General features: G+C 45.7%; 1 protein-coding gene across 1 annotated transcript in view; it reads right to left on the bottom strand.

The window, feature by feature from the left end:
• Positions 1–12,406, bottom strand: part of LOC121048457 — a 98,811-nt gene that overhangs the window by 45,132 nt on the left and 41,273 nt on the right. Inside the window, exon 3 of the mRNA XM_042294286.1 lies at positions 2,597–2,730. Within this exon, the coding sequence (XP_042150220.1) occupies positions 2,597–2,730 (134 nt within the window). The remainder of the gene's footprint in view (positions 1–2,596; positions 2,731–12,406) is intronic.

Raw genomic sequence — 12,406 nt, 5'->3', positions numbered from 1 at the left:
AGCGAGGCAGCTGCGCAGGCCGGCCGTGCTGATGCTCCTCCGTCTAAAGTGCAAGGGCTGTAATCCGCCGTAATCTCCGGCGAAGATGACGAGGAGAGCTGAGGGAAAGGGATAAGCTGGTGGCGTGATCTTCTTTTGTGCCTTGTGTGGCAAATGGCACATGGCCGAACTGGATGTTATCTGAGTGGGCCACTTTTGAGGGACGTCGATGACGTCTACGCTTTTTTGTTTAACATATAATCATGTTACAGACATAGAAGTGAAGTTAGCAGTAGGACTTTTCAAGGAACGCAAGGCTGAAGTTTTATCTCACATGTCGTCATCTACTGACCTAAAGAAACATGTACAGTGGCGTCCAAAATTAAGGCCGCCACGGGACGGTTAGATTTGTTCACCTTTTGAGCAATTTCGGGTTCTACCGGTCGAACGACGCAATTAAATTACGACTCCTGACCCCAACTCAGGTTGGGACAGACATTCCAGCTGCTGCAGTTGCGAATGTATATTTGAATTGCCGGTAATATATTTATATTCGGGTAACTGATAGGTGGTGTTAAGTTTGAGAAGCATTGCACTTATTAAGAGCATTTTCACTACAAGCTTCAACTGCGACCTTCCTGGCATCGGCTACTCACGTTGCTGAGACACTGCGACTCTCGAGTCAGAAGGAAGTACTATGATTAATATCATATAATTCCATTAATTGATGTCCACTAAAGATCTCATTTCTACATGTATTACATGACTTTGGGTAGCAAAAAGGCTTTTCCGACGTAATAAAAAAATCATGTTTTTAAAGTGTTAATATAAAAAGTAGAATTATTAAAAAAGTCTCTAATGGTGAATTCCACTCGCAGATCTGGAGCGCTTTCCGAAATCCGCGAGGGAGGCAAAATTCCGCTCCGTGGGACCCGCTCCGAATCGACGAGGGGAAGATAAACTTGCATTTTTGGAGCGTCCTCCCCCACACCCCTTCCCACCTTTTCTCCCTCCGCCGTACAAAATGGCCGCTGCCTCGAACTTGACCAATCCCACCAACGCCTCAGCCGGCTAATCTTTACGACGACCAGTGACGACTGTCACTGTCTAACTTCTGAAATGACACGCGACACAAACCGGGCGAAATTATACGTACCACGGCGCCCATGTCACAAATAACGAAGACGTCCGCGTTCGGCACCGTCACATACCTTTCGGCCGCCTCGAAGCGGCGGGGCACGGACAGCGATTGCCAGCGGTGGAGTTCAGATTTCTAGTACGACTTTAATAAACACAGAGGTAACAAACCATCACTTGCGCGGTCGTTGCCTAACCACTTCTTGCTTTATTTCACGGGAAAACGCCGACGGAATGCAGTGCAAAAAGGTAAACAATCACTGGCTGCAGAATGAATAGGCCTAACCTTGCGGCTGCCTGCGGCTTTTCTGTCGTTCCTTTTCTCGTTCTTCCTCTCGCGATCACAGAATCAGCGCTTACGATTTGCCACGCTCCACATTCCCGGCTTTTTATCCCTGATCTACGCGAGGTAGAAGCGTTCGAGCCGTCACAATCCAGAGTAAACAACCGACGCACCCGAACAGATCCAACTCCACGACCCGACCCCCGACCGGCCCGCCGATCTCTCCAACCTCGCCGCGCATGGGCACCGCCGATTTAGACGGAAATCACGTGGGCCGCTCTGTCAACTTCCGGAGAGATCTGTGAAACCCCGCAGAGCAAGTTCGGCGGAGTTTGGGGCGCTCCGTGGAGCGGGCGCTGCCAGATATCTACGAGCGGAAGATGACCAACTTGAGCCAGATCTGCGAGCGGAATATGCGCGCTCCAAATGGAGCGCTTTTGGAGCGCTCGAGATCTGCCAGTGGAATTCACCATAAGATATCATATTGGGCGTTCCTCTGAAAATTGTCTTCGCGACTACAGTCTGTTGGAAGTCAAGAAGGTAGGGCGAGGGTAAGACGGGCCGGGGAGGAGGAAAAACGGAACGCTGAAGAAGAGAAGGGGTAGCATCCTTCTCTCTTTAGCGTCGTCTGCGCTTTCCTCTCCGCCCCGTCTTACCCTCGCCTTACCTTCCTGATGTCTACAGACTATAGACTTTCTGTTTTCCTTTCGCAATTTTCTAAAACTTTCCAACAGGAGCACAATACCTCATTTCTGTTCAACAGGCAATATGACAGATCAGAGCCAATAAATAGGGAACGCTTTAAAGTGACGGCGCTTCACCCATTCTGGTTTTTAAAATTATCATTGGCAGTTATGTGACGCGTTCTCTGGAATCGCAGGAAACGGGTTCTTCTTTCGCGATTTCACTCCAGGACACCAACAGTTTTAATCGTCCGAAGACCCCAGAACCGTTAAAACATCCCACGACCACTCAAAACAATATCGGCACAGCTTCCTGACACATTACCTAAAGCTCGCAAAGTCGTTTTTTTTTTTTTATCGTAACAATCGCCAATAGCTCTCGCTTTGAATTACGCACAAAAAATGGCGGCGTTCACAAGATAATCGGGGAGCGAAGTCTCCATACTCTAAGCGCAGATTAGTTAGTAGGTCTATAGGACACGATAGGAATTAAATTCACGGAGTACACACGTACTTCCTTGTTGTTGACAGTCCACTTGAGGGAGGCCATGGGCTTTGAGGGCCTGGAGTAACAGGTCACGTTGACGGGGTCGCCCACTTGGTAGCGCAGCTGAAATCCTTCCATGACCGGACCTTCCTCGGGCAGCACTGGGCCACGGAAACAGTCGAACACACGACGGGAAAAATGAATGGCCGGAGGACATAATAGGTCACCTCCCCGCGTTCCTCAAGCTGTTAGTGAGAATAAAATTGATCAAATAAGCGTACTTTACTGAGATGCCAGAAAAAGCGCATACATGCCGTCACTAGACATGAGGTTTGTGACTTGTGAGCTTAATATCTCCCAAGGTAGAGGCTTCGCTGGGAAACTCTACAAACGCTTGACAGAGCTTTCAGACAGTTCATGTGTAACGAATACGTTAGTTAATTTAATTTACACTGGAGACATGTATGAATAAGAGTCCGCGAATATTTTTCTCGCTCTCTCAGTACGCACCTTACGAGCAAGAAACGTTATGGAGAACCCTCTAAGCATGCTTCTCACCGACAGCTTAAGGGCGTAGCCTATTATGTTTACACTTGTTGCCTCGTAATTCGTTCTTCGACGTTTTTATCAGAAAATACCGCAATTTAATTGACTGGAGGAGTAGTAATGACGTGATCGAGACTTGCCACGTCTTGTGTTTCTTTAAACTTCCTTGACTTTAGCAGTTTTTAAATCCTTCGGGGGCTCATTAACACGCAAGGAAGAATTACGAAGGACGTAAAGCTAAAAGGGGGGTGGAAAACTAGGACCAGAGCCCTCTGCTATGAAAATCGAGGGTCATTCCATCTCAAACGTTCCAGGCGCTGCGCTCGACCATTTCTGATTTTTAAAGGGAAATTCCTGGCTTTTTATCCTAAGGTCCTTGACGTTTTCCTAAAATATTTTCGCCGAAAAAATGTTTTTTTTTTTTTTTTTTATGGCGTGAGCGTTGTTTGAATTTCTGAAATGTGCGTAAAACGAGGCATCAGTCAATAATTTTATAAAAATCAAAATGTTTTCGACACGCTTCACAATTTATTTTATGAAATTCAAACTGCTTTTGGCTTGCTATGTTGTGATGATTATTGTTGCTGATTGATGATTTATTGTTAAAATATATTTTCTTTAATTCAGCGAAATGCACGAACACTACCACTTTTCTCAAATTTTATTTAATTATAGCTTTACGCCTGGTAATTAAAACTTTTTTGTTTGGAAGCCCTGTAGTTGTATTGCAAACGAAAAACATTCGAAGCTGTAAAACAAAATACTTAATAAACAAAACAATTCTAAATGTGTAAAAACAAAAATTTTTTGCGGCCTAAACAGGCGTCCATTTTACCCTCAGGTAGTCCAAGTAAAAATACGAAAAAAAGGGCTTTATAAGAAGAGTTTACTGTCTTTCATTTTTGAAACTTTAATTCGAAATATTTTTTGTCTAAATCGAGGAAAAAAACATACTGAAGTCGAGCTCCGGCTTCGAAACTTGGGATTGCTTGTTAGCGCCTCTTCACCGCATAGCCCGCCAACTGACACGAGAGCTCTGCGCGCACGCAAGACAATTTCTGGTCGGGAATGTGATTTCCGCAGAGGGTTCTGCGCAAGCGCATTCTTGACTCGCATTTGCCTTCCGTATACAGTCACTGTTTACAGCTAAATACGAACCACGACCGGCACCGGACGAACCGAAAGCGTGAAGTCATGTGACGCCTCGCTTCGGATGACGAAACTTCCGGTTCAAACACCGGTCACCTATTGCAGGGATTTGAAAGCCACGGAAGCAGAGGCAAACATTTTCCCATGAATATCTGTACGACAACGGAACTTTTCAGCATCTACCTGGTCTATAGAGTGTAGACACTCTGCACGCCGGTCACCTAATGTAGCTATTGGAAAGCCACGGAAGCAGAAGCAAACCTTTTCTCTATAAATATCTATGCGACAACGCAGCTTTTCTGCGACTGCCTGCGGTACACACTCTGCTAAGACTAACACTCGTGCGTTTCGTCCGGCTACAATGTTGACAGTGGCGTACTGTGCGGTGAGGAGGAGCTAAGAAACCGGTCCAATTGCGACGCGGGAGCTGACTTCAGTATTTTTTTTCCCCGCTTAAAAAAAACAAAAAAACTATTTTGATTTAACTATTAGATACGAAGAACAATAAATTGTTCTCCTAAAGTCGTTACGTTTCGCGTTTTTCCTTCGGCCACCTCATGGTAGAATAAACGTTTATTTTTGCAGCAAAACAAACTTTTTTTTACGAATTTAGATTTTTTTTTTGGTTTTGTTAAGTTTTTGGTTATACGGTTTCCGACATTTTTCATATGTAATACCTCTACAGAACTTCCAGCATCAAAAAGTTACAATTACCAGCGGCAAAGCGACAGTTAAAAAAAATAATAAGGTGCTAATTTTAGTGAATATTGTTGAATTAAAAAAAAAAAAAAAAAACTATTTTAACAATAAAGTTTGCATCATTATCACAACATAGTAAGCTAAAGTTGTTCGAATATTTATAAAACACATTGTAAAGCGTTTGAAAAAAAAATTTTTTACTTAGTTTTTGATTGGTGCTTAGTATTACTCCCATTTTAAAAGCTAAAGAGGCCCTCCGGAGCTTTCTGCGATCGTCTGTTTATGTTGTTATATGGCGTAGCAGGTGCAAGTTAATATGTATACAAATTTTAAGGTTACAAAACCGTTTATTAAGCAGATGGCAGAAGAAATATATCGGGACTATTTCCTCTTGGAAGACGATCCCCCATTCCCTGCCCATCGCTAAAACTTGACCAATGGAAATGCTACATCTCGCGGTGAATGCGAACGTTATTATTGCAACAGTTTTAAAGCTTGTTGTAAATTAAAGTTAATAAAAAAAAAAAAAAAAAAAAAAAAAAAACGTAAACTGATTGTGGTGCGGGAAACATAGTCCGCAATTATCGCTTCTAAACCAGCGAACTACGTATTCTTGCCGGATGCTTGTTGCTAGGGGGTGATGCGTCGGCGCGTCAGCTCGTCTGCTTCCCGGGGCGTCTGCAGGCGTGCGTTTGCGGGACACGTGTTCCTTCTTCCCGTGGATCCCGACTCCGAAGCCAGCTTTGCGATCCTTCCACGTCAACGACTCAAACTTGTCCTTGCCATGTGGGGAATGCGACTGCGTATTGCAGTAGCAGCGCGACGGTGCGATGCGACGAACGACGACTGCCGAGCACAAAGTCCGGGCTCCTTGACGATGGTCCGCGCGTGTTCGAGAGAATCCTCCGCGGGTCGGCGGTCGGCCGCGTTGGTGGCGCGCAGTGACGCCGGACTCCTTCGCTTGCTATTGGCTGACGCGTAAAGAGATGCCCCTCCCGTTTTCCGGGGTCATCTCAAAAAGGGGGCGTGCCGGGGACTTTGATAGCAATTTTAGTAGGGAAATCCGCCGTGCATGACCGTAATTTTATGACTTTTAGGATCCCTAGGGCCTGTAGATTAAGTTGCCGCCATAAATAGACCATCGCAGAACGCTCCGGAGGGCCCCTTTAAAACCACGTTCACGCAATAACAATGTTTCTTTTGTCGAAAATATTTGAGGAAAAAAGTTAAAAACCACGGAGTAAAAAAAAGCATGAATTTTCTTTTAAATTCTTTAAAAAAATCAGAAATGGTTCAACGCAACGTCTGTGCCGTCTGAGATAGATTGAGCCAACTTTATTTCAGCTCAAGTGCTGACGCAGACGATCCGCTACCAAGTAAAGGAACCGATCGAGTATCGTCAAAAGCGCGTCCCACTAGGCCTTCGTTTGTTTATAATTGGATCGGCGACAATAGAACAGGAGCAAAGACACGACCAAACCATGATGGTGGGCGTTTGACACTGCTATTGTAAGTTACAGGTTAAGAAGATAGCGGCAAATTCCCCTCAACGAGAATCATATGTCCCTCCGCCACCTCCGCATCTAATAGCGTCTCGTCGTTTCCGTGACGTCGCGGCCAACGCCCGAGGAGGGTCTTGCCTTTGTGTACATATTTGCTCTATTTTTCGACCTTGACTTAGCATTGTGGAAGCCACGAGAGGGAGATTAGAGTTTTCCCTCTCCGACGGAAACAAATACGACTCTCGGGGATGAGCTCCCCCATCCGATGGATACAAGGGCTGCTTTCAGGGGCTCGGTTTTCTCTCCGATGAATACAAAGGTCGCTTTCTTGAAAAGTGGGGGTCGAAGACAAGTTGGCACCACTCTGTGGCTATTATCTATCCATTGAAGCGGAACAAGGAGCGTTTCCAGTGAACTCTTTTTCGACTGCGGAGGGATTCGAAACGGGCGCATCACGCTTGTGGGAGGAGCTTCTCCTACCTTCTTCACTTGTAACCCACTATAATACGTTATACAGACAGTGTTTAGGCGTGTTCCATGCACACACGCACACGCACAAAAAAAAATTCTGCAGACACGTTTGAAAGATGCGTGAGGCGTACGAAGCAAACGGGCTGCGAACAGTGAGTGAGGCGCAGATAATTCCGCCATCTTGTCTGCACGAAGCACCGTGTCTTTTGTGTAGGATGTGTACCAGCGGCGCGGCTCGGGCGCGTTCTGATAGATTACTCGTATTAATTGAGACGAAATGAATACGTTGTACCCGATAGTTGACACCTGTAACTCCACGTCTATTTCCTTTCAGCTTTGTGGTCCTTGGCGCGTTAGCCTTCTTTGTGCCTTTAAACTGTATATAATGAAACTAAATAAAAGAATTACGATGTGCGCAAAAAAAAAAAAAAAAAGCGTCTTCGTTAATTAACGTTGGAAATGACGGTGGTGCTCGTTTAGCCGTCGCTTAGCTTCTTTTTTTTTTGCTCATGCGGTATACCCCCGTGAGGCTGCTGCTCTCTGTTCGGAACACCTGCCCCAAAGACAAATAAGACGAGAAGAAGAAAAGATACGCGGAGAAATACAAATATATTAATATTCTTTTGTCTTTAAGATCAAATAAAAACGCAGTAAGTTTAAACGACAAATGCGAACAAACTGCCTCCCCCCCTCCCCTTTTCGTCCCCTTCCCCGAAGCGACACGAAACAGGACCGCGGTTCCTCCCCTTACAACCTGTTTTTTTTTTTTGTTATACTGAATACTTATATATAATTTTTTTTTATTTATCAGGCGAGTGTTTTTGGCCTGCCTGTCGGAGCGTGATGTTCTTGAATGGCAGAACCCCCGGGGTATATCTTGGAGACCAGCGGGGTTTTAATAACGCTCTCAGAAAAAAACGGTACGTCCATTATCTTTCTTTGTTCAAAACTTTCTTTCTCTCTCTTTCGCTCTTTCGCTCTTTTTTTTTTTCACCTCGATTTCTTAAAAAATACTCTTTTTTCATATTCTTATTTTTTTATTGTTTTGCTCGAGTTCCTGCGCCTCTTGCCATCGCTTTGATCTTACTCATCTACATTTTTTTTTTGTCAGTGCTGAACGCCGTGAAGTTTGTTCCGTCCAATGATGGCTAATGTTTTTCTTTCTAAGGATAACATTTGGAAGAAGGTCGGGACCAGGGTGGCGAGGGTGGTGAAAATACGATAAACATTAATTAAAAAGAGGGGGAGGAGGAGACACCGGACGTGGGAACAGAATTGACGAGTGGGACCGAGGGATCCCTCGCAATTAGACACGGCACTGTATTCGGGTTTTCCGACTCTTTAGGCCGATAATAGTTCAAAACTTTTGGTTTTATTTCATTTTTTTTACGTAGCATTATCTGTAACCAAGGAATCGCTCGGGCTACGACTGAAGGTAAGTAGAGAGAGGGTACAATAGTACCAATTTTTTTCCTGCTTATCTATACCGTTTTGATGTTTGAAAAAGCAAAGTAGCCTCAGAGCAAACCCCCCCTCCCTCCCCCCCCCCCTCCCTCCCCCCCCCCCCCCCCCCCCCCCCAAGCACGCGCAGGGTCCTCATTTCAAAACGCGAAGAAAGCACGCGCCATACGCACGGCCGCTAAACTTTGCATCGGTCAAAAGCCCGTTTGTGGAGTGGTCTATATACGTATTGATGACTCCAGCGAAATCAGCTGCACCTAGCGGCTCGAAGAAAAAACTGTGGCGGAAAGTTTGCTCGGCAGCCTTCTCGAGCGAATAAGATATTCACAGCGCCTGGTAGTTCGAAAACAAAGCCTTGAAAGTAGATTCAAAAACACGCACTGAAAATTGCCTAGACGCAAAGTGTCAAATATCGAAGTGGTAGAAGTTAATAAGATGAAGGCAGATTATGTCAAGACGTTTAGATTTGTCTTACTTCAGTGTAAATTTTGCGTCAGCTACGAGATCTTACTATCGACCCCGCAAGAATGATCTTTAACAGACATACAAAGCATTGTATTAAAAAAAAAAAAAAAAAAAAAAAAAAAAAAAAACTTGCCGACCACCCTTTATTTGGCTTCAAGTTTACCGGGCAATGTTTGTCAATGATTGCGTACTTTCCACAGTGTTCCGAAGCTGCGAAAGTTGCTCGAACGAGCTGACACGTCTGTAGGGTACAAGACCGTACCGTTGTTGAATTTTCTACGTTGCCTAAAAAGGCGAACGCGGGGAGTAGATTGGAGACGAATGCTGCGTCTTCGTTTGGCTGAGACTCGTGTTCCATTGGTGAGAACTCAATCTCAGCCGAACGCTGACGCGGCTCGAGACCAATCCGTGCGTCTCGTTGAACTCCCGTGGTTGACGCCGAACAAATTCAGAACTATGGCCTCTGCACCTAAACGCTGCTTACCAGGTGCGTATCCGCTGGACAGCGTAAACCTAACCCGATCCGGGTTAAAACGAAACGAATTTAAATGAACAGCATACGCCTATAGGGACGTTTAGCAAACCGTTACCGTGTCCCGTGTACCGCACTATCGGAGCCTTTGAATCATGCTTTTAAGCGCGCGCCTGGGTTCCGGTAGTGCGGTACGCGGAACGCGGTAACGGTTTGCTAAACGTCCCCAATATTTTAGGCTTCGATCCGGCACTCTCGGGACATCATTCTCGAAGCTGAATGAGAAGAGACTCAGGAAGCGCTACGATCGTTTTGAAATTCGGGAAATGTGTTCCCGTTTGTACGCTTAAAACGTTGCTGAGAATCCCGACGGAGACTGTGTACACACTCCCGAAATTCCCGGCTACTGCGGTTCATCCCCGAAGGGCTGGCGCGTGTGCGTGGGAGTGTTTCCCGTTTCGGAGAAAGCGCTTAGCCGCACGGAACCGTTCTCTCGCGTCGTCCACGGCCGGTGGCCGGTAGGACAGCTGGCCTTTTCCTAATGGCCAAAGCCAATCGGCACAAGCTGACACACACAGACACACGCCCGTCGAAACACGCACACATTATCGGTAGGGAGTAGATTTCGTCGCTTGGTGCGATCTCGTCTCGCACGGATGGAGTAACACGACCGCTCGCAATGTTTGTGCAAGCCTAGACGCCGCCATACTTGAGGGAAAGGAGGGGAGGGGGTTCTGTCCTGGTCGAAGTGTATGCGCAAACAAGCGCGGATAGCGAGAGATACCCTGTCCCTTCTCACCGCAGGACGAAAGATATCGCGTTTCAAGGGAACTGCGTTTGTTGTCGGCGGGTGGATGAGCCCTCGTGATGCCGTACGAGGCGGAAGAGGATGGGGAGGAAGGATCGGAAGCTAAAAGAAACGCGAACATTAAAAAAAAAAGGCAGGTAAAAGAGGAGGAAAAGAAAAAAAGGAAAAAGAAAAACGAACAGATAAAGAAATAAACAAAGATAGAGAGAGAGAGAAAGAGACAGAGAAATAGAGAGAGAGAGAGATAGTGTGCAACTGTAATTCTAAGTGTATTGTGGAAAGACATCATGCTTCTGCCTCTGGACTGTGCATTTGTAGTGACGGTTTTTACGTTGTTACTGAGCTTCTCGTGCGTGACACCATATGCCACCGCACGTGTATTAAAACTTTTTTTCGTTTAGAAAAAAAAAACATTAAAAAACTGTTAACCGTTTTATTCTAGAAGTAGATATAAAAGACAGCGCGGAAACAACAACGGCAGAGAATAAATAACTACACAGAACAAGTGCAGACTCTCGACTGAGCCTTTGATGTTCACTGGACATATTTTTTTTTCTCAAAGCAGACCCGTTGACGTTTACTTATTACGTATAATTTGAACATGAGAGCATATTAGTTATTATTAATATTATTATTATTATTTACTATTATTTATTATTATATTGCACGAGGGCAAGTAAGAGTTAATAAAAACGGTTATGCCGCCGTACCTGGCAGCGCTAGGGCAACCCAGAAAAAAGCTAATCCAAGTTCCAGATGCCCGGCGGCCAGCCTCCGAAACACCAAGAGGGTGATCGGTTTTGCCTGTGTTGACTCGCAGCACGTTGGCAACGCTCACGAACTTCGACAGAGGTGATATTACGTGGTGCTATATTTAAGAATGCGCCAGAAGTTTTTCCTACGGTGTCATTTCCGCCAGCCAGTGTAGTCCGCAAAGCGGAAATAGTACGGTACGTAGGCGCACCACGCATTGACGTCAAGTAACTCGTCACGGCTGTTACCTTTCTTGGTGAAGTGAATCAGTGCCGTGGCTGGAATGCGGAGGTGTCTATTTAACACATTCTCAGCTTGTATCGGACTTTGGTATAATAAGCAGAAGCAACGTGATGCGCAACGCCCTCCTCTCCCCCTCCCTTTCTCCTGCTCAACAACGCTGAAGGGACCATAGTATGGGCACCCTGCGTCCGCTAGGAGGCCTACTGATCACCTAGAGAACAGCGCCGCGTGCGGCCACTTTTAAATCTGCGTAGGGAGAGCGGTAGAGCTCCACCGCCGGTCAAGCTGCTCCCGCACTTTGGCCAATGTGGTAGACCAAGCAGGCATGTCTACCTTGAAACGCCCACCGGTTTACCACTGCAGTCGAGCTGCGACTGCCGAGGTCGCTTCCCGATGAGTACGCGCGACGCCGCCGCGAGAGGCGCGCGTATCGGCCACTCACTTAGATCTGCAGGGTCGCTAAACTCGTGAAACTCAAAGTTGGGGCCGAAGTTGACGGAGCGCACCGATTGGCCTATCGCGATGATGACTTCGCGCTTTTTTCGCCGACGTCGAATCGGCGCGCTTCGCGAAATATCGGCTCAAACTTTGTGTTTCACGAGTTTAGGGCCCCAGGGCGCCCATAACTTTTTCCTTAGCAACCGGCGTTGCTTTCCTTGTACGTTCAATTAGGGGTTGACAGTTTCATTTGGTTCAGGTTTTTTAAAAATATATATTGTGTATGACGATTGCAGAAACGTAATGGTCAAAGCGGTTACTGACCGTTATAGCTTCTGCATACAGATGTTTTAAGTCCACTCGGTACGGCCCACAAAGTATAAAGGACTTAACGACTTGAAATTATGCTACTGGACGTATGAAAAAGTGTTATAAGTTGGGACGGATTATCATGCTCAGTCGGTTTCGAATCAGTGCAAACGGACGGAATATTAGCGCGACGTTTGAACGTACTGCCCGCGCGCAAAGCAAACAGTGATAGCGGCCCCACGATCAGCCACCATTTATGTGCATGATCTCGAACTTATTTAGAGCTATTCATAGTTACATGATGGCATTGCAATGATCAATGGTTGGTCGTATGTATTTACCGATAATATGTAAATAAATGAAATTAAACAAATTAGTGGACAATAATCACAAGCCATCAGATATTTCATTACGGGGATGAGTTGAGCTAGTTGGTTATTATTACGGTGTGCATTTTCCGGTTTTAACCGAAAAACAACGATAAACATCCGTCGGTGACTAAAATATAAAATTGGTTAAAA

This window comes from Ixodes scapularis, unplaced genomic scaffold, assembly GCF_016920785.2.
Source record: "Ixodes scapularis isolate PalLabHiFi unplaced genomic scaffold, ASM1692078v2 PGA_scaffold5__190_contigs__length_132052651, whole genome shotgun sequence".
NCBI lineage: Eukaryota > Metazoa > Arthropoda > Arachnida > Ixodida > Ixodidae > Ixodes > Ixodes scapularis.
Note: the sequence above shows the minus strand (reverse complement) of the source record. Positions and strands in the feature narration are given on the sequence as shown.